At 39.7% G+C, this 18,275-nt stretch overlaps 1 protein-coding gene across 1 annotated transcript; it reads right to left on the bottom strand.

Annotated features, from left to right (window-relative positions):
• Positions 1–2,047: 2,047 nt before the first annotated feature.
• Positions 2,048–15,672, bottom strand: SLC25A46 (solute carrier family 25 member 46). The gene is made up of 8 exons (XM_038125023.1): positions 15,343–15,672; positions 13,487–13,529; positions 12,176–12,233; positions 11,604–11,681; positions 10,810–10,910; positions 8,037–8,093; positions 7,535–7,592; positions 2,048–4,160 (listed from the first exon to the last, which is right to left on the bottom strand). Exons 1-8 carry the CDS (start codon positions 15,587–15,589, stop codon positions 3,582–3,584), a joined length of 1,221 nt encoding a protein of 406 aa, XP_037980951.1. The 5' UTR covers positions 15,590–15,672; the 3' UTR covers positions 2,048–3,581.
• Positions 15,673–18,275: the final 2,603 nt, after the last annotated feature.

The raw sequence follows: 18,275 nt of genomic DNA, 5'->3' as shown, positions 1-18,275 counted from the left end.
ATTGTCCCACTCTGCTCTGGGCTGGGGCAACCTCACCTTGAGTGCTGGGAGCAGTTTTGGGTCCCACAATATAAAGAGTGTCCAAAGGAAGGCCATAAAGATGATGAAGGATCTGAAGGAAAATCCTTATGAGGAGCATCTGTGGTCACTTGGTCTGTTCAGCCTGGAGAAGAGAGTGAGGAGAGACGCCATTGGATTCTGCAACTTTCTGAGCAGAGGAAGGGGGCAGACATTTAACCTTGTGTCTGATTACCAGTGACACTAAACAAGGGAATGGCCTGAAGTTGTGTTGGGGGAGTTTCAGATTGAGTATCAAGAAAAGGTTCTTGCCTCCAAGGGTGTTTGGGCACTGGAACAGGTTCCCCAGGGAAATGGTCTCAGCATCTAGGTTCAAGAATTGTTTGGACAATGCTCTCAGGCACTTAGTGGGATTCTTGGGGTGCCATGAACTGAACTTCGATGATCCTTGTGGGTCACTTTCAATTCAGGATATTCTATGATTCTACTCTGTTTGTACTGCAGGTGTATATTCAGCTGAATGACCATGTGAGACAAATACCTTCCATATACTTACTTTGAACTTGCTGCTAAACTCGGAGAAGCTAAGAAAAACATGTAATTTTGAGTCTTACAAATTCTGCATAGATCTGTAAAACTGGACATTTCACATTATTACAGTGCCCAGAGGCAGATCAAACCATATGTGCCTCAGAGTACACCTGCTAAAAGCATCTGGAACACAGCTGGAACAATCCTGGAGAATTCAATATTGGCACCAACACTGGATCTGAAAGCTCCATTGTAACACAACTAAAAGCTAAGTGTCATCTGTATTCTGTCCATGAAAGAACACAGGCAGATATTTGCCTGCTTCCAGGAGGCCTCATAGTTCAAAGTCTTCTGCCTGGGCTTTTGTCAGTAATAGCATGTGAAGGCTTTCCTTTTAAGAGATGTGGATAAGAAGCCACGTAATGCTTCACTGGGGGAAAACATCAGAATCTGGTTTTCTTCAGGAACATTGACTTTCTTGAAATCAGCTTTTTTCTTTAAAGATATTAAAAACGTAGTAAGAAAAACAAGGTACAAAAAATTGTTTGCATCAGGCACAAGAATTAGAGTAAGAATTCTTCATAAGAATGCTTATTTTTATGCATAAGAATTCTTTGTATTTCACCACAACCTATTTTCTACAGACAATTCAGTATTTAATAGTTTTCAGTGGTATCTCTCGCTGAAACCACCTACTGGTCATTTGTGTGAGCTGAAAATTGAGTACTTCAGATTTAAAAAAAGCATACATGAAAAATCTAAGCATGTTCATTCTAACTACTGGAAAGAGGACCAAAAAAGTACAGCCCTAAGCAAAAGGTTTTTTCCACCACAGAACAGCTGCTCTACACTGACAGCATTCTTTCTCACCCTGCTTACAGATATGAGAACCTAGACTACAACTGTAAAACTGTCAGCAATGAAAGCAATTCTTTGACACAATAAAATATTATAGCTGTCTATAGTATCACTCTTGAGAACTCATCTTCCCTCTTGAAAGATATATAAAGGCAAGTCCTCCATTTCAAAAGGGAAAAAGCCCTAGAATTTTATTCCTACAAAAACAGGACTGGCCAATTTTACAGATACCTGTGGAAGTGCTGGACTGCAAGATGCATTTAGTTATTGCTTCAAGGCAATTGTGATCAAATTATTGATTACAGCTGAATTTAACACATTTGAAAAGGCCAGTTTCATGTATTAAAAACTTGACTGGACAAGAGCATGTACAAGTCAGTGCTGCCCTTGCTCAGAGAAGGAATTTGAACTGCATGACCTACTGAGGTCCTTTCCAGTCTGGATGATTCTCGGGCATGGCCATCTTAATACTCATAGAAATTTTTCAAGAAACCAACCCAGGAACTGAGTATTTTACCTAAGCTCTTGCATGTAGTTTAATTTATCATGTTCTTGCACTTACAAAAGTTGAGGAACTTGAAAAAAAAATGCCACTCTGAGTAAAACATAACACACAAAACAGGATTCCTTTACATGCCTCTTTGGTGAATTATTTTATAATACTTACAGTGAATTCTCGTTTTATTTAATACAGCATACACTAGAATGGCAATCAACAGTATTTAAAAAGAATCCAGTTTCCAAGATCACCATACTTTCCATTTCAACACTTAGGCATTTAAAACACATTAAAGTTAGATTAATAATAAAGCAGACCTGATATGAAGTCAGAACTTACAAAGACCAACATTTTTGCATTATTTTACCATGACTACTTTCCATAAGTGGTAACTACACAATGATTAATGATTAAAATGCAGATCACTTTACAGCATTCACAAAAACAGACTTGCCACATGAATGTGAAAAAAGCAGCAGCCTCTCATAATTTAAAAGTGACTTTCCACATGCTTGTTTTATTTGCAAAAACCATCTCCCAACCCCCATATTTACTGATGAAACCAAGGATTAGGTTATTTAGAATAAATAAATGATTAAAAATCATTTTCAAGCTGAGTCTGAAGGGGGAGAGGGCAAAAATGATTTATTTCAATGGTTTCCTTGCACATAAACAGACTTAGCTCTGCTTCACAAAATATTTAAACTAGCAGAGATTTTAAACTGCAGACATCAGCGCTAAATAGTTAAGGAGATAATTTTATGCACACCCCTCCAATCTAACAAAATAAAAACTGTAGGAACAGCCAATTGTTTTCTTAGGCTTTCTGTACACTTTGAACACCACTACTACTACTACTACTACATGGATTTGTATGATTATTACACTCTCATATGGAACATTAGAGTAAAACTAAACCCTGAAGTTGTCAGTGGAAATTCAACTAAAAACGGCACTTACACATGCACACAGCAGTTTCTATCTTGCTTTATTCACACACATAGTTATTGTAAGCCTTGCAAACAAACTGAAAGACAGCCAAATTTGCATTCCGTGCAGCTTTGCCAACACCCATTTTTTTGTTGTTTTTATACAAAGCAAGAGATTCCCATTTGTCACCTTCTGCCACACTGCAGCAAAATAAGTATTCTATATACCTGTAAATGATAACATTTAAGTCTACGTAAGTCACTTTTACAGTTTCTATTTTACTCACAGTTCCATTAACAGTGAAGTTGGAAACATTTTTAAAAGACCATCAGTCCCCTAACTTCAAGTTCTTATAACTTAAGAAAATAAATTCTTTTCAACTGCTTAACAGTCCATATTAAATATCAGATGTGATGCTTACAAAGCAGATACTAACAATTCATATCCATTCCTTATGTCAGTGAACTGGTAAGAGGAAAAGTAAATCCTCAATGCAATCACATTTGAAATCTGATCCCCTTTGTATGACTGCATATGACATATTCAATTTTTGTCTGTAATTTTTGAACAGTCCTTTTTTAATTACACTTCGGAAACTATATCCCCATTTTTAAAACAAGTTGTTCTATAGTGTAAGGAGAATCCACAGAGTGGATTCCCCAAAGTTCATTTTCCAAGCCATTTAAACATTTACTAGGCTAGCAAGTCAATCATGTCCAATGTGCTAGATCCAGACCTGGACAGATTAAGAAACATTTTGAAGCAGTGTTGAGTAAATAATTTTGGTAAGCTGTAAAACTGCCACATGCAAGGTATACTGTACTACAACAGCCCCAAATCCTTTATAAAAACCTTGCATTCCTTCTTCCCGTTTTATAGTATTTATGCAGTCTTTCATTCCCTCATACTGAGTATTGATTGGAAGCACTTCATAGCCAAGGTCTGTATTGTCAATTATTGTGCGTGTTCCTTGAATATGAAGGCGGTGCAAAACTGTTTCCAGTGGGTAAAGCACGACATCAGCACAAAGGCTAGCAGCAAAGCTAGCAATAAGTTCTGGAAAATACGCATCCAGCATGCTCTGCACAGAAGTGGAGCTCTCAGTTGGAAGGTTATGGGAATTATTCCTTTTCAAAACAAACAAGACAAGCTTCTGGATGACAGAACTGATGACGTAGTGAAGAACTCCGTGTAGAGCAGTGGGAAAAGTCAGGACCATCAGAGGAAGGAGACGCTTGCTATGGGGTACTCCCAAGCCTACAACTCTCCCAATTCCTTCTTTCACGCAGTCCAGGATGCCAGGATTGTCTCGAATGATTTCACTCTACAAGCACAAACAAGGAATTACAACTTGCGCTGAGCACTTCAAAAACATTCTGACATCCACTCTGACGCTTTATCACTGCTGCACTTTTTAAAAGACTTAAACACTTGCATGCTATTATGTCAACACACTGTACAAATAAAAGTCCCTTGTTATAACACTCTTCCCAGCATTCAATTACGCTTCTTTTTAAAGAATGAACCCATCTTAAAGAGGTGAGGGTTTTTTAACCTATATTGCAGTTATTCCACCAAAGAAATGCAACTTTCAGCCTACTGCTGAAAGTATCAGAATACAAAACAGTCATGAACTTATAATGTCTACATCTGGAGCAGAATTCCAGGAAGGACTTATTTAATTCAAAATTCCTTTACTTTAAACATTATGACTATAACCTTTGAATTTGAATCAACATAGTAAAGACTTCTATAACCAGTGTTGAAAGCTCATTTTTGACATGAACTTAAATAGTTTCAGTTTTGAATGTTTTCATGGCATTATATGCATTTAAAGTACTATTCTTTACCCATGCTGTCTCTTAGTGAAGAGATAATTATTCTATTCATGAGCTGAAAATAAAAATCCTGTAATAATTATTTACTCTGTTACAATCCACCTGTGAGGACAGGATTAAGTTAAAAACATTATTTCCTCTACTAATAGTGGTTTATCATGTGGTTTACATCCAAAATTCAAGATTTTGGTGTTCTCCTAGATGTCCAAGTCTCTGAGTGTCCTGACCTCATCCCAGAATAAACCACCAAAATATTCCTTAGTATTTTGAGGAAATAATAAACAGCCTGCAGAGTCTTGATGGTCTTTTCAGTGTGGGCGAGAAACTAGTTTAAATGCCTGAGAACATAATGTTGTTGCAGACTTTAGGTACAAGCTAAGCAGCTCAACCCCTACTGATTCCTTTTCTGTCCCACATCACTATAGCCACTGCACTTCAAAATCACTCCTGCTTTGGCCTAACACGCCACCATGAGGTTTGAGATGCTAATGACAAAAGAACAAATGTGACAGCTACAAATTTCCACCCTTTACAGCTATTTTGATGAAATGTACACTTGGATAAGTGTCAAACAGATACTGTTGAACAGCATGGTTTATAAGAATTAAGACAGTCAAAGTCAATATAAACCTGCTAGTAGGAAATCCAACAATCTTCAACTTTTCAGGTTTGTCATTGGTCATTGTCTTCTTGCAGTACAGGAATGTAACACAAACCTGGCAAGCCAAGTTGCTCCCCTGAACTGATTCACACGATATAAAAATCTTCACAAATGCTATTGTTACCTCTGCTGTGTTTCTAATAAGCTTATGATGATTTCCAGGAACTCAAGAACACATTTTGTACATCATATATACACATACACACACACACAGATACACACTTGTTCACCAAAAAACTTGCACACAGCTGAAGCCAATAATCTTAAAATCTTCAGATCTCAGTGGAATTTTCATAACCAATCTATCACCTGCCTAAAAGGCCAAAAGAGATGCTTTTTTGGTTTTTCTATTGTTTTCCTATTAAGTTGCTTTCTAGCAAAGAAACTTCATACTCATTTTGCAAATGGAAGACAGGCTCTAAATCATGTTCTCTTTTATTGGTAAAAAATTTACCCATGCTCAACAACACAGGTAAATGCAACATCCTTTCAGACAAAAATACAAGCAGTAAGATACAACATTCCATTCTGTGGCATGCTATGAACTCCAGAAACATTAACAGTGTTCCACCACTGTTTCTAGTTCCAAAATTATGGCATGCTCAGGGAAGAGCCACTCCCCAGCAATTAAGAATTTGAGTTCCAGCCAGGTTCCCATTATGACACCTACTAAATCTCCCAAATATTCCCCAAACCAGAGATCCCAAGAGGGAAGAAGGTTTCTAAAACACAGAGTATCTTCAGAGGAAGTGAGTTTGTTGTTGGGAGTCTGTCTGTAACTCTCCCTGCACAGATGCTTAATCTCACCTATCCTGTTAATCCATAATGCAGCCAGTTCAGACAGAACAGCTCTCCTAGTACCTTCTGGCTGATTTTAGCTTGGACTGTCTGCCCACAGCAGAATCCTGCCCCTGTCCATGCCTCTAAAGTACATGCTGAAACTAAGAAACTGCAGAAGTCAGCCTTCTCCCCAGAAAAAGCACCATTGTGGACACATACATGAGCAAACCAGCCTTGACAGTACATATAACCTGCCCATGCTATGAATGAAAATTATTATTTTGATGACTCAGTGACACAAGAGTGACTATGCTGGACCCTCGATATGAGAGCTCACTCTACAGAAAGTGTTCCATTAGCTGCACAGAGACTCTGTCATGTCATCTAAGAGCAAGTCATTATACAGAGAGGGCCGGGAGAATTACCCTGGACCATTTCTGCACAGTTAACCTTTGCCTTTCTCCAGAAAGAGAGCAATACCTCACTGACAGGCAGTCTGCAACACAGTGCTATGGGCAACTCTGCACAGTTACGGAACACGCTACTTATACTAACTGACAGGTCCAGATTTTAATTTTTGTGGCTCAGGAAGAACTAGATGAAGAATACAAGTAAAAAGCTGATTGAATGAAAACAGTCCTGAGAGGGTAGAGTTGAGTATTTCATTAAAAATCCCCACTGAACTACTGGAAAAAACTTTACAGTTGTTGTAGGGGACAGATGTCACCGTAACAACATGCCTAGGAAGGCTAAAAATCTTACATGAGAAAAACTTCTCTATGTTTTATCTGCCGGAACACATAGACATAGCATGACCCTATTTTATATACAATATATTCCAACTATCTACATTAAATGTCCTTTCTAATTCTAGAGTTAAGATAGCATGTCACTATACACGGCAACACAGTGCAATTACCACGACTCCATCAGAAGGGTTCATAAAGAGGGTTCATTAGAGTAACCGGTCACTTTTATAGTTCTCCAAGATACTTGCATTTACTCAACACATACATACATTGCCCATTGGTAGTAAGAAAGAAACAAAGTTCTTAATAGGTGGACAAGGAGCAACGTCATTCTGTGAGCCAGCTAGAGTCCGAATCTCTTAACTTTCTCTCCCTCATCATGTTCCCATGGTGACAACCTTGGTGTCTTCTTCAAGAGAGATATGGGGCTTTCCTTATCTTTAGGAAGCCTTTGTTTGCTCACAAGAACAGCACAGAATGTCTTTCCTACAATAGTACACTGGTATACCCTACATAGGTAATACCCATTCCAGCTAAGTCACACAGCCTTAAGCAAAACAAATGCAACTACTGCAACATAAACCTGAATTCTAAGATTCATCTCTCCACACAATCTAATCTATAAAGTGTAACAGTATATTTTGAAATGTTCCAAATATATTTAAGTTACCTGTACAGTTTCAATCAGGCTCGCAGAATAAAAAGGCATTGCTATCACATGTGTTAACCTGTAGAAATGAATAATGTAAGAATTAACATAATGACAATACTCAAATTTCAGCCAAACAGGCACCTGTAAGTTGATAAAGCTATCTACCAAATTATCCCTGAGAAAAAATTAACCAAGTATAACTCAATTACTAAAATGTACGTCTACTAGATGAGATAAGCTTCAGTCAAAAATTTAGTGAAATTCTGTTTCCATGTGACCAGACCGATTAAGGTCTAAAACAGTCTGATCTTTTAATTTAGTTGAGTTTCATAGACACAGGGATCTAGTATGAGAAAACCAGTGAAAGTGGTATATGTAATCAAGATTGTTCAAAAAAATCAGCATTTCAAAAGTACTGTTAGCATCTTGTCAAGAAAATGTAGCAGCAGACTAAACTTATGTCCATTTGGTAGTTTTATTATGTTTAGATAATAAGACATAAGACGCATGCTATACTTACCCTTTGAGTAAAAGGTGTCCACCTATCTGCTTGAGATTCCATTTATGTGAAAGCTCTCTAAAAAGAGAAGTATGTATCACAATATGAATAATCATCCACACCTAATTCTCAAGTAATTCTCCCATGAGTGTCAACAACCTGTTGTCAGTTTTCATATTGGTGTTCTACTATTCAGGTTGAAGTATTTCCTATATTGGAAAGACACAGTGAAACATTTACTAAATCATGCTTAACTTCAAGTAGTTTTTTGGGCCTGTCAGATATTCTATCAAAAAAGCTTTCAGTTATTAATTACTAAGATGCTTGCAGCTCTCACAGCAACTGACTTTAATCAGTTCTGCATTTATTTAGCAACTTTTTGTACAAGTGCTTAAAGCAATTTTCAGGAAAGAATGGAGTACTTTAAAATCTTCCTACTTTTCCTTTATCAAGGAATCATTTTAATTTCATTTTGTTTTTTTAGGTTATGTCTACCCTGTTGTTATTTCTTTCCAGAAAATATAAATCATATTCAGGTACAGTTAGATGAGAACAAATCAAGTACGAGAGGTCAGGCTAGAAGTTGCACAGGAATTTCGTACAGACATAACTGAAGTTTCTTGTCCTATGACCAGTCCTTAGCATATTCTGATAAAAAAGAAGAAAAGCTATGTATTTAACACAAAGGTGACATCAAAAATATTTCCTTGAGGTGGTATTTCTAGTTACACACTTCAAAATACAAACAGCAAATGTTTACAGTCCATTTGACAGAAAATGTAATGTCTTGACCACCTAGCTCAAGACAGCATTCAAATACCACATGTACTGACAATGAATATGGTCAATACTCTAGCTATGAGGTATAGATACTTGTCTGAAGTGCTGGGCACACTAGACTTTGTATTTTTAGTAACAAGCTGTAAGGTTTTCAGCTTCCAGTGTTGTCCAGGAATCAAAATCAGACACTGCTTGTAGTTAACCCTTATCCAAGAGAGGCAAGATTTTACTCTTTCTGACGAATTGTGTGCTGCTACCAGCTATCACATTTTAAATACATATGTCAATCGCTAAACAGGAACAGAATATAATTTTTACCATTATATATTTCAGACACTTGGATCACATCCACTTACCCATAATACTTAAATGATGTGGAAAATTAAACCAGCCAAACTAATGTGTGAAAGCTTAATCTGTCAATTCACAAGGCATAACTGCTCCTGCAGTGCAAGAACAATTACGTAACAAGTTCGCTTAGTACAAAATGTTCACACCCATTTCTGGGCTCCTCTCCTAAAATAGGGGTATTCTTGCATGTAACTATAACATAGAATTAGAATTGACATTTCACTTCTCTGGGCCCTTAGACCCTGATAATGCAGTTAAATAACCTTTTAAATCAGATTTGCCGGCACTGCTGTTACAAGCAATAACCTTCTCCTCCCTGTGACCACCCAAACATGCAAGCCACCATTAAGAAGGAAGAGACAGCATTCAGTAGAAAACTGTTGTGAGGAGGTGCATGTATGAGAAAACCATTTCAGCCAGATCACTTTCACAGTCCAGTTAATTTCCTGACTGTTCACACACTGTGTTTCCACGAAGATGGGAGTAGCACAGAGGAAGGAATGAGCTGGTTCCAGCAGAAAGGTTTTATTCTTTTGGCAGCAGCACTAGCTTACTTTCCAAACTGCTGAACTGGCCCACAAGTAGAAAAACATTGCTCAGATTTGTGATAATTCAGAAATATGAAGATATAAACACTATATCAGATCTCATGAACTTAAGCATACCCTAGAGCTGCATCTAAAACACACTTGGAAGAAAGCACATGCCTGGAAATTTCAATTACCTATGAAACAGAGCTGACCAAAACCATTAAATACATACTCTACACAATTTAGATATTAAATACTTTTGCTAATGCTTTTGAACTTGCAAATGCCTACTTTTATTAGTATGGATACATGCATCATAACAGTACTTGATTCATCCTAACCATATTTCTTAACCATATTTCTTCTTTTTAAGAGTAGTTTCCATGGCCCTGAATATTTTCAGTAAAAAATTACTAAACTTCTGCAGCATAAGGTTGACACAGTGATGTAGAATGATGAATATCTCTTTAAATAAAGTCAGCAATTTTTAGTGGTAACATCTTTTTCATGAGAATACTGAACAAGGTACATATAGGTGGTGGTCAAGGACGGCAGAAGACAAAGCTGCTGTTACATGGACACCCATTTATCATGTCTTCTCACTAACACAGGCCGTTCTGTTCTCTCTCCTAGCAAGGACAGTGCAAATATTCAGCAAAATGTCAGTGTTAGCTCATTAGCTGTGCAAGTCTTCTGTATTTAGATTAATAAGACCGGGAATTTTTACCTTAGGTATGGTATTTGCTATTACCACACAATAAAAACATAAATAAAAAAAAGAAAATTATGATTTTTTTAATTATAGAATTAAATACTAAAGACCAATTTGCTGCAGCATTTCTAAGCCAGACAAGTAAGCACACACAAACAAATAAAGTTCCTAGAAAGAGTCACTCACTATTTACGGATTATAAGGTAGTATTTTCCAAGACAACCACACTGGTTTGGAAACACCTATTTAACATTCTGGTTGTTGAAGTAGCATTTTTTCAAACAGCCTTACTAACACTTTGAAAATAAGTCAACAACTTATTGATGTAGCATTTTTTCAAACAGCCTTACTAACACTTTGAAAATAAGTCAACAACTTATTGATTTGTTAGAAATGTAAAAAAAAACAAAACATGCAATACCTTGGCAAAGGTGTAAATTCACTGATGATGCCTTCCGTTCCCAGGGTTATGCCCTGAACAATGAAAGTGCTGCCCATTCCTTTCCAGAGAGCTCTTGGACCCTGTGTGTTGAAATATTCAACATAAAACTCAAAAATATTTTCAACTTATTATTAAAAAATTTCAGTAAATTCAGACCACACAGGGCTACAATTCTACTGTTCAACTTTGTCATTAACTCAGGTAACAACTCATTTTTTAATCTATAAAGAAGTTTTTGTTTGTCAGTAATTTCAAAGACCTGTCAATACTTTTGGAGGCACATCTCCCACTGTTAATACTCTGTATTATAAACTTAACACCATTTTTTATGAAGAAAATGAGCTTCAGATGTTAAAAGTACATCCATAAGACATTCAGAATTAAGAATTTCTTGCTGCCTTCTGAACTGAGTTTAAGGATTGACATTCCCTGCAGAATTGGAAATGTATTCAGTACTAGCTTTGGAAGGAGTCCCTTCAACAATAACTTTATCCACAAAATGATTAATGATCTTTTAGAAACCTAATAAAAAAAAATTCAGGGACTTTTTGTTTTCTAACATCCATTAATCTTTCCCCACTAAGCACTGTACTTCTGAAAAAAGTAACGGTTCACTTGATCTTCTTGACACATTTCTGTAACCATAAAAATAACAAATCCTCAGAACAGCCATGCTTTCCAACACCATCTACATAAACATTTAGAGATTTGAATCTACATACATGCTGTAGGAACTCTCAGTGCGCACACAGAGCCTGACAGCAAATACTAACCTGTGTCTTATTGATGCAGTACATGATATTGACAATACTAAATGGTGTGAGATGATAATTTCTTGCATGATAGTTAACCTGTTAAAATATAAATAATGGCAGTCTTAGAAACACACCTGTAGATGATACAACTCTGAGGGATAAAGGTGTTTCAAATATAAGAACTTTATCTCTGTAATGATCAGCTAAAAAGATGAGCAAGTTCTCACAGAAATTTAGGGAAACGGGCAGCCCTTTTAAGTATTCATATACTGAAAATTTAAACAATAAACCATACATAAATCAGAACCTATGAAACAAAGCATCCTGCTTGTGAATGGGGATCTGAAAGTTGCTCTGCAGACCCCAAAACACTTGCTGTAATTTGCTTTCCACTGCCCAAACAAAAACAAGCAATATTTTTCAAAATAAGCTAAACTGCAGAATAGAAAACATGTATTCTACAAATAAAAACTTGTTAATGTAGCAGAGGCTCCCTAAAAATTACAAAGCTTCCTATAATACATGCTTTCATACAGAGATATGACAATGCACAGGAGCTTTGACTGGAATAGGTAATATAATAGACATACCTGACACTGACGACGTAGAACAATGCAAGGATGTGCCAACACATTCTCTGTAAATAGGCTTTAAAGGAAAATTGTATTTAATGCATGAGAAGCCACTAAAAATTCCTTAGAAAAGGCTTGTAAATTGTCTCCAACAACAGCAGATCAGTATTTGGAAAACCAATATATTTTCTAGTGAACTAACAAGGCATGTTTTTGATGGCTACCCAACAGCCTCCCAAGGAACAAGTTACATGAAATATGACATACACATTCACTACGAAAAAGCCCCCTATACATGTAGTATGCACATATTTTATATGCAAAAAAACCCAAAAACCTACCAAAATTTCTTAATCTTGTCCTCCTCAAAGTATGATGGTACAAAACAAACCACAATCACAATTATGAGAGGATTAGTTCCCAGTTTTATGCTAATTCTGCATACTGTACTATTAATAAAGCTTCTCCTTAGGAGGGCCAGAGAAGGACCGGTACTAGCAGCTGACTATCTTTTCACCGAAAACACTACTGACCCAAAACAATTCTCCTGCCACTGCCAGAAGTCATATTTGAATCAAAACGTCACAGGAAAGTTCTCGCTTCCAAAGTGGAATTCCTGGTTGCAGCCATTGAGAGAAAATACCAATTTCATCTCTAAGTGTCTGAGCTATCAGAGTACTTACCTGTACATTGCTCAAACCTGGGACATGGATTAGAAAAGTAAAACATCCAGGATTTTTACAAACACAAGCTACAGAATCATCTTCTGAAATTCTGATAAACAAGTGGCACAGAAAAACACTGCACTTTTGTAACTATTGAGCTAATCTGTAGTTTGCTACTACCAAAAGAGGTAAAACTTTCCCTGGACATCAGCATCTTAAAATTCAGCACTTTCAAAAATATTATCAATATTCAGGGTCACTATAATAAAAGAATAAAATGGCCTTCAGACCACTTGGTTAGATGAACATTACGGTCCAAGGATACTTTGGTAATACATTTGAAGGCATTTTCACTTTCTTAGGAAATATCTGTATTGCCTAAAAATATTAATAAAAGTTGCAAATGTCAAAAAAGCTTCCTGCTGTTACTTTCAGATTACATGCATCCTGGGCATTCCATGTGAAAAGCTGTTTCTTATATTCATGTAAGTATTTTTTGAGCAACAGTTAAAGAAAACAGAAACCTAAATGGGGGTAGTAAGTTTCTAAGCACATTTCAACTACTTATGGCTATTGGAATAAAAACACAATGTAAAAGTGTATGTAGAGTTTATAAGACAAATATGAGTTTTACTACCACTTTGTTACTGATCACAACTCTTACCTTGCAAGGCCAATACCAAAGCCAGCAAATCTGTTCAACTGCTCTGAAAAAGAAGAAAAAAACCAAACCAAAACCAGATTATACAGCAGTGGTAATCACAAAATAGAGAAAATACCATGCAGAGGATTTGAAAAACCTATTTTATCCTGTACTTGCATTAGAAAATTACAAGCACTAAACCACAATATTTATGGCAGTTGAGCAACAGCAGATATAAAAAATAATTCCCCCTGGAATATTTGCACTTTGGACTGCACTTGAGTTTTTACATACTCTTACACATAAAATTATGCTTTTCTTACAGGGGAAAAAAGAACTGAGAAAATGAACAGTGAAACACATAGTATTTTAATATCTAAAAAAACAACCCAGAACAATTACTGAAAGATTTAGCATGCATGAGTTTACAGTAATTCTGAAACATAAACTTAGATAATTGAGGTGAAAATAATGTTTAAACAGTAAGGCAGCAAGATTTTGGATGAAGTTACACAAAAAAAAAAAGCCACAGATAAAGTAACAAACATCAATATAAAGCAAATTTTCAAGCCAGTTGTTTGATCTCCGGTCCTCCACAAAAATCTAGCTACTGGAGAATTGCAAAAGCAATTAATTCAACTCTCTGTTGCCTGCAACCAGACAGACATTTCCACACTGGGAATTATCAGAAGGGATTTTAAGATGAGCATCAGAACAGTAAAGGCATTTTAAAGTTAATGCTCAGCCCTACAATCTTCAGAGTGCAAGCAGTCTGAAGGCATGGATAAAGTCAGTAACAACTTCAGTGGGGCTCCACACAATTGTGGCAGCCCTCCTAAAAATGCTAAGTTACCATTTGCAGCTGCTGGATTCAGTGATTACAGCAACTCTTTATCAGTGCTCCAAAGTGCAGAACGAACACACCTTCCACATGTAGATGGGAGAAAAAATGTAGTGTCCAGCTATGCAAGGATACTTAAACAGTGCTTCAACGAGTGCATGTATGGATGGAGTCCAGCTAAAGGCTGTACTCTTTATGAGACCTGAATAAAAACACTGCACTACAGGTCAGAAAAGAAAGACCTGTCTACTAATATAATTCGATTTCAGGTAAATTACTATTTTATAAATCTTTTTATACTCAAGAGTCTATAACCTGCTCCTTTTATTAAAAAAAAAAAAAAAAAACAAACATCAGTACCCTACATACAGCAAGTTTTCCTTAATTCACCTCAATTTCATGAAGATCTAAAATGACTTTATTTATGGAGGTTTATACTCAGTTTCCCAGCAATTACTGAAAAAGCCTTGTACTCTAAGCTGCTTCCTTAAATCCTACCAGTCCCACAGTTCCCTCACACAGTTCCTATCACACGTGGATGGGGGAGGTTTACGTCAGCACCTCATATTTTAAACCCGAGAGAAGCCACGCAGCCTGTGACACCACCACAATAACGCAGCACTCTAAGAGCCAAAAGCATTTCCTGCCCTAAAGAGGGCGGAGTGTTTCTGCAGGAGATTGTTTACAGGGGCAATGAGGAGCAAGCTGACCGCACACTGCTCAACGAGAAGCTGCGGCCGCGTTCTGGCACTCCCAAATAATTTTGCATAGAGTTGCAAAGTGCTGGAGCGCAACAGGCAGCGACGGAGCAGTCTGCGTTCTTCCAATGGGACTTTTTTCCCCGGCGCTTCAGCACCGCCAGTAAAAAGGAGGGCCAGGCGGCGCTCGGCCTGGCCGCGGCACAGCGCAGGGCCGCCGCCCGCCCGCCCTTGCCAGGCCCGGCGGGTCACTGCTCGCGGGAGCTGGGAGCCGGGGCTCAGCGGGACCGAGAAGCGGCGGCCGCCCCCGGGCAAGCCCGGGCCGGGCCCTCCCTTACCGGCGCCGGGGCCGCCCGCCCCGAGGTTGGCCTCCTCGTTGGGGCCGGCCAGAGGGGTCCCGGCCCCATACGGCGGCGTCTTCTCGCCCCAGTGCAGGTTGCGGCTGCCGGGGATGTCGGGCGGGCTGGTCACCCAGGAGCCCAGCTCCGAGCCGCTGCTGAAGGGCCTGGAGCCGGGGCCCAGTTCGTCGCGGCCGATGCCGCGGTAGCCCAGGCCGTCGAAGCCGTCGGGGCGCCGCGGGTGCATGGCGGGGGTAGCGGAGGGAACCTGGCGGGGCCGAGGGGAGCGGGAGAGGAGCGGGAGAGGAGCGGGAGGCGCCGCGCTCGGGCCGCACCGGCGGCAGCGCACCCGGACCCGCCGCCCGCCCTGGCACTTCCGGCCGCGGAGAGGCCGCGCGCGTGAGGGGGCGGGGCCGGGGCGCTGGGCCAACGGCGCGCTCCGCTTGCCCGGCCCGGGGCGGGGCGGCCGGCGGGGGGGCGCGCGGGCGAGGGCTCCCCCTGGCGGGGCGGCGGGCGGAGGACGGTGCGGCCCGCCCGGGTCTGTGGAGCTCCGAGCGCCGGCTCCGCTCGCGGCCTTGTCCCGGCGGGCCGCCCCCGTGGGGACAAAGAACGAGAGGTGGCCGGAGAGACGTAAGGTGGCCATGCGGACCTGAGTCAGCACTTTCCGGGGAAAAATATCCTTATCGACCCTGGAGATGAGCACAACACAGACACGGCAAGTGCAGGGATGAGGCCAAGAAGAAGGGCATGGGCTGTGGAGAGGAACACAGACCCCCCGAGATCCCCAAAGCCCTCTGACCCATTTCCATAAATGGTCTGAAAGAACAGACTGTCCATGATAACTCATTGCATCGAAAATGAGAAACGCTTCAGGACGGGGAAGTCCAGGCCATAGAAAGTCCAGGCTATAGAAGAGGCTATCCCCCAAGCCCAGGCGGTGCCCGCAGGATATCCCGTTGGCTGGATGGATGCAGCTGGATTGATTCTGACACCAAGACTGACATCCCTGCAGCTGAATCAGTGCTGGGACCAGGAGTGCTGATCTTTTTCTCTCTTTCTCTTTCCTCCTCTTTAGTTCACCTATTGCTTTCTGTTTTCCCTTTCACACTACTTCTTTATCTAAAGCCCGTTGCCACGTGCTCACATAGTAGGTCAGGGACTAGAATACCAATTTCCATGCCAAGTGTGTGATTTACTAATAAAACTTTCTGATTATTTGCAGACCCTCTGTCTTTTGTTGTTCCTTTCAACCATGAGCATTTATGAATCTTCCTTCCCCTTAGGACTGGGGGGGCCACACCCTGTGGCTTTAATGATCCCTTAGCTCGGAATCAGAGACTCATTTAGGTAGAAAAGTCCTCCAAGATCACCAAGTCCAAACTATGACGCTATCAACCAGACCATGGCACATCTGGTCTTTCCTTAAACACTTCCAGGGACAGTGACTCCACCGCCTCCCTGGGCAGCCCATTTCAATATCTGGTCACCCTTTCTGTGAAAAATTTTTTCCTAATGTCTAGTCAAAACCTCTCCATGCACATTAAACTATTTCTTCTCACCATGTCATTTGTTGCATGGGAGAGGAGGCTGACAATGCTTGCTACAATCTCCTTCCCGGCAGCTCATCTTCTAAGAAGCTCAAAGAGGTCTCCCACAACAGAGTCTTAGTCTGACACACAGGTGTTCTCATTTTGTGCACTAGGTTAAGCCAGCATTAGTGCATTCAAGTCTAAGTATAGCATGAGTCATCCACAGCTTTGTGAGAGGAAATCTCATTAATGCATATGAATGTCTCAAAGGCAGGTGCCAAAGGATGGTGCCAGACTCTTTTAAGTGGTGCCCAGGGACAGGAAAAGGAGCAATGGCCGTAAACTAAAACACAAGTTCAGCACATAAAGTTACAACATTGCTGTACTCTAGTTTGTTACATAATTTTAGTCTTCCTAAAGTTGTGGAAGCCATAAAATCAGACTGTCAGGATTGAAAGAAGTCTTTAAAGGTCATCTAGACTGACTGCCCTGCAATAAACAGGAACATCTTCAATTTCCAGCAGGTGTTTAGAGCCTTTTGCAAAGTGAATTAATGCTCCCAGAGATGTGGCTACACCCGCTCTGGGCAACCTTTTCAGTGTTTTACCAGTCTTATAATACTCTCAGTCCTTCAGGTGTGTCAACAGCACTACTCAGCTTCGTGTCATCTCCAGATTTGCTGAGGGTGCACTCAGTCCCACGATGTCCATGTTACTGATAAAGATACTGAACAGTATTGATAAGAGATTAAATATTAGTATTAATTAGAATTTCAGGTGTGGGGTCCATGCCTTCTACACAGTGTCCCCAGACCATTCCCTGGTGTTTGACTGTGCTCCCATAGCACAGAACCTATTTTCACATGATACAGCAGAAGTTTGGGCTTCCTTATTTTCTTCGAAAGAAAACACAAAGAAAACAGAGGTTTACTTTTGCAGTAAGAAGAAGTTGGCAACAGCCTAAGTGCACTGAGCAGCAACTACAGTAGGACACAAAGCTTCTGTGCTAATGATCCCTTAAATTTAATTTCCATGTGACTTAATATAAAGCCAGGCATGCAGTTTCTGTGCTTGGTCTTGGAAGCATGAGCAGCCTCCAGGAGAGAAAACAGTATGAAGGTTGTCAATAAGAGAAACCTGTAAACCACAGTTCCTCATACAAAATAGGAGAAAGAGCGTTGTTCCAAAGAAACCACAATCTTTTTCCACACTGGAATATGACACGACTGTTGGAATAGCCAGATCTGCTGCTTTTTTTAAAACAATATTCATTTACTAATATTGGGTTGGACTCGATGATCTTTAAGGTCTCTTCCAACCTAATCATTCTGTGAATTCTGTGAATCCTGTGCATGTGTGTGAGAGGGAGAATTGTTCAGGGTGAGGAAACTGTATCCAAATTAAA

Source organism: Motacilla alba, chromosome Z (genome assembly GCF_015832195.1).
Source record: "Motacilla alba alba isolate MOTALB_02 chromosome Z, Motacilla_alba_V1.0_pri, whole genome shotgun sequence".
Classification (NCBI taxonomy): Eukaryota; Metazoa; Chordata; class Aves; order Passeriformes; family Motacillidae; genus Motacilla; species Motacilla alba.
Note: the sequence above shows the minus strand (reverse complement) of the source record. Positions and strands in the feature narration are given on the sequence as shown.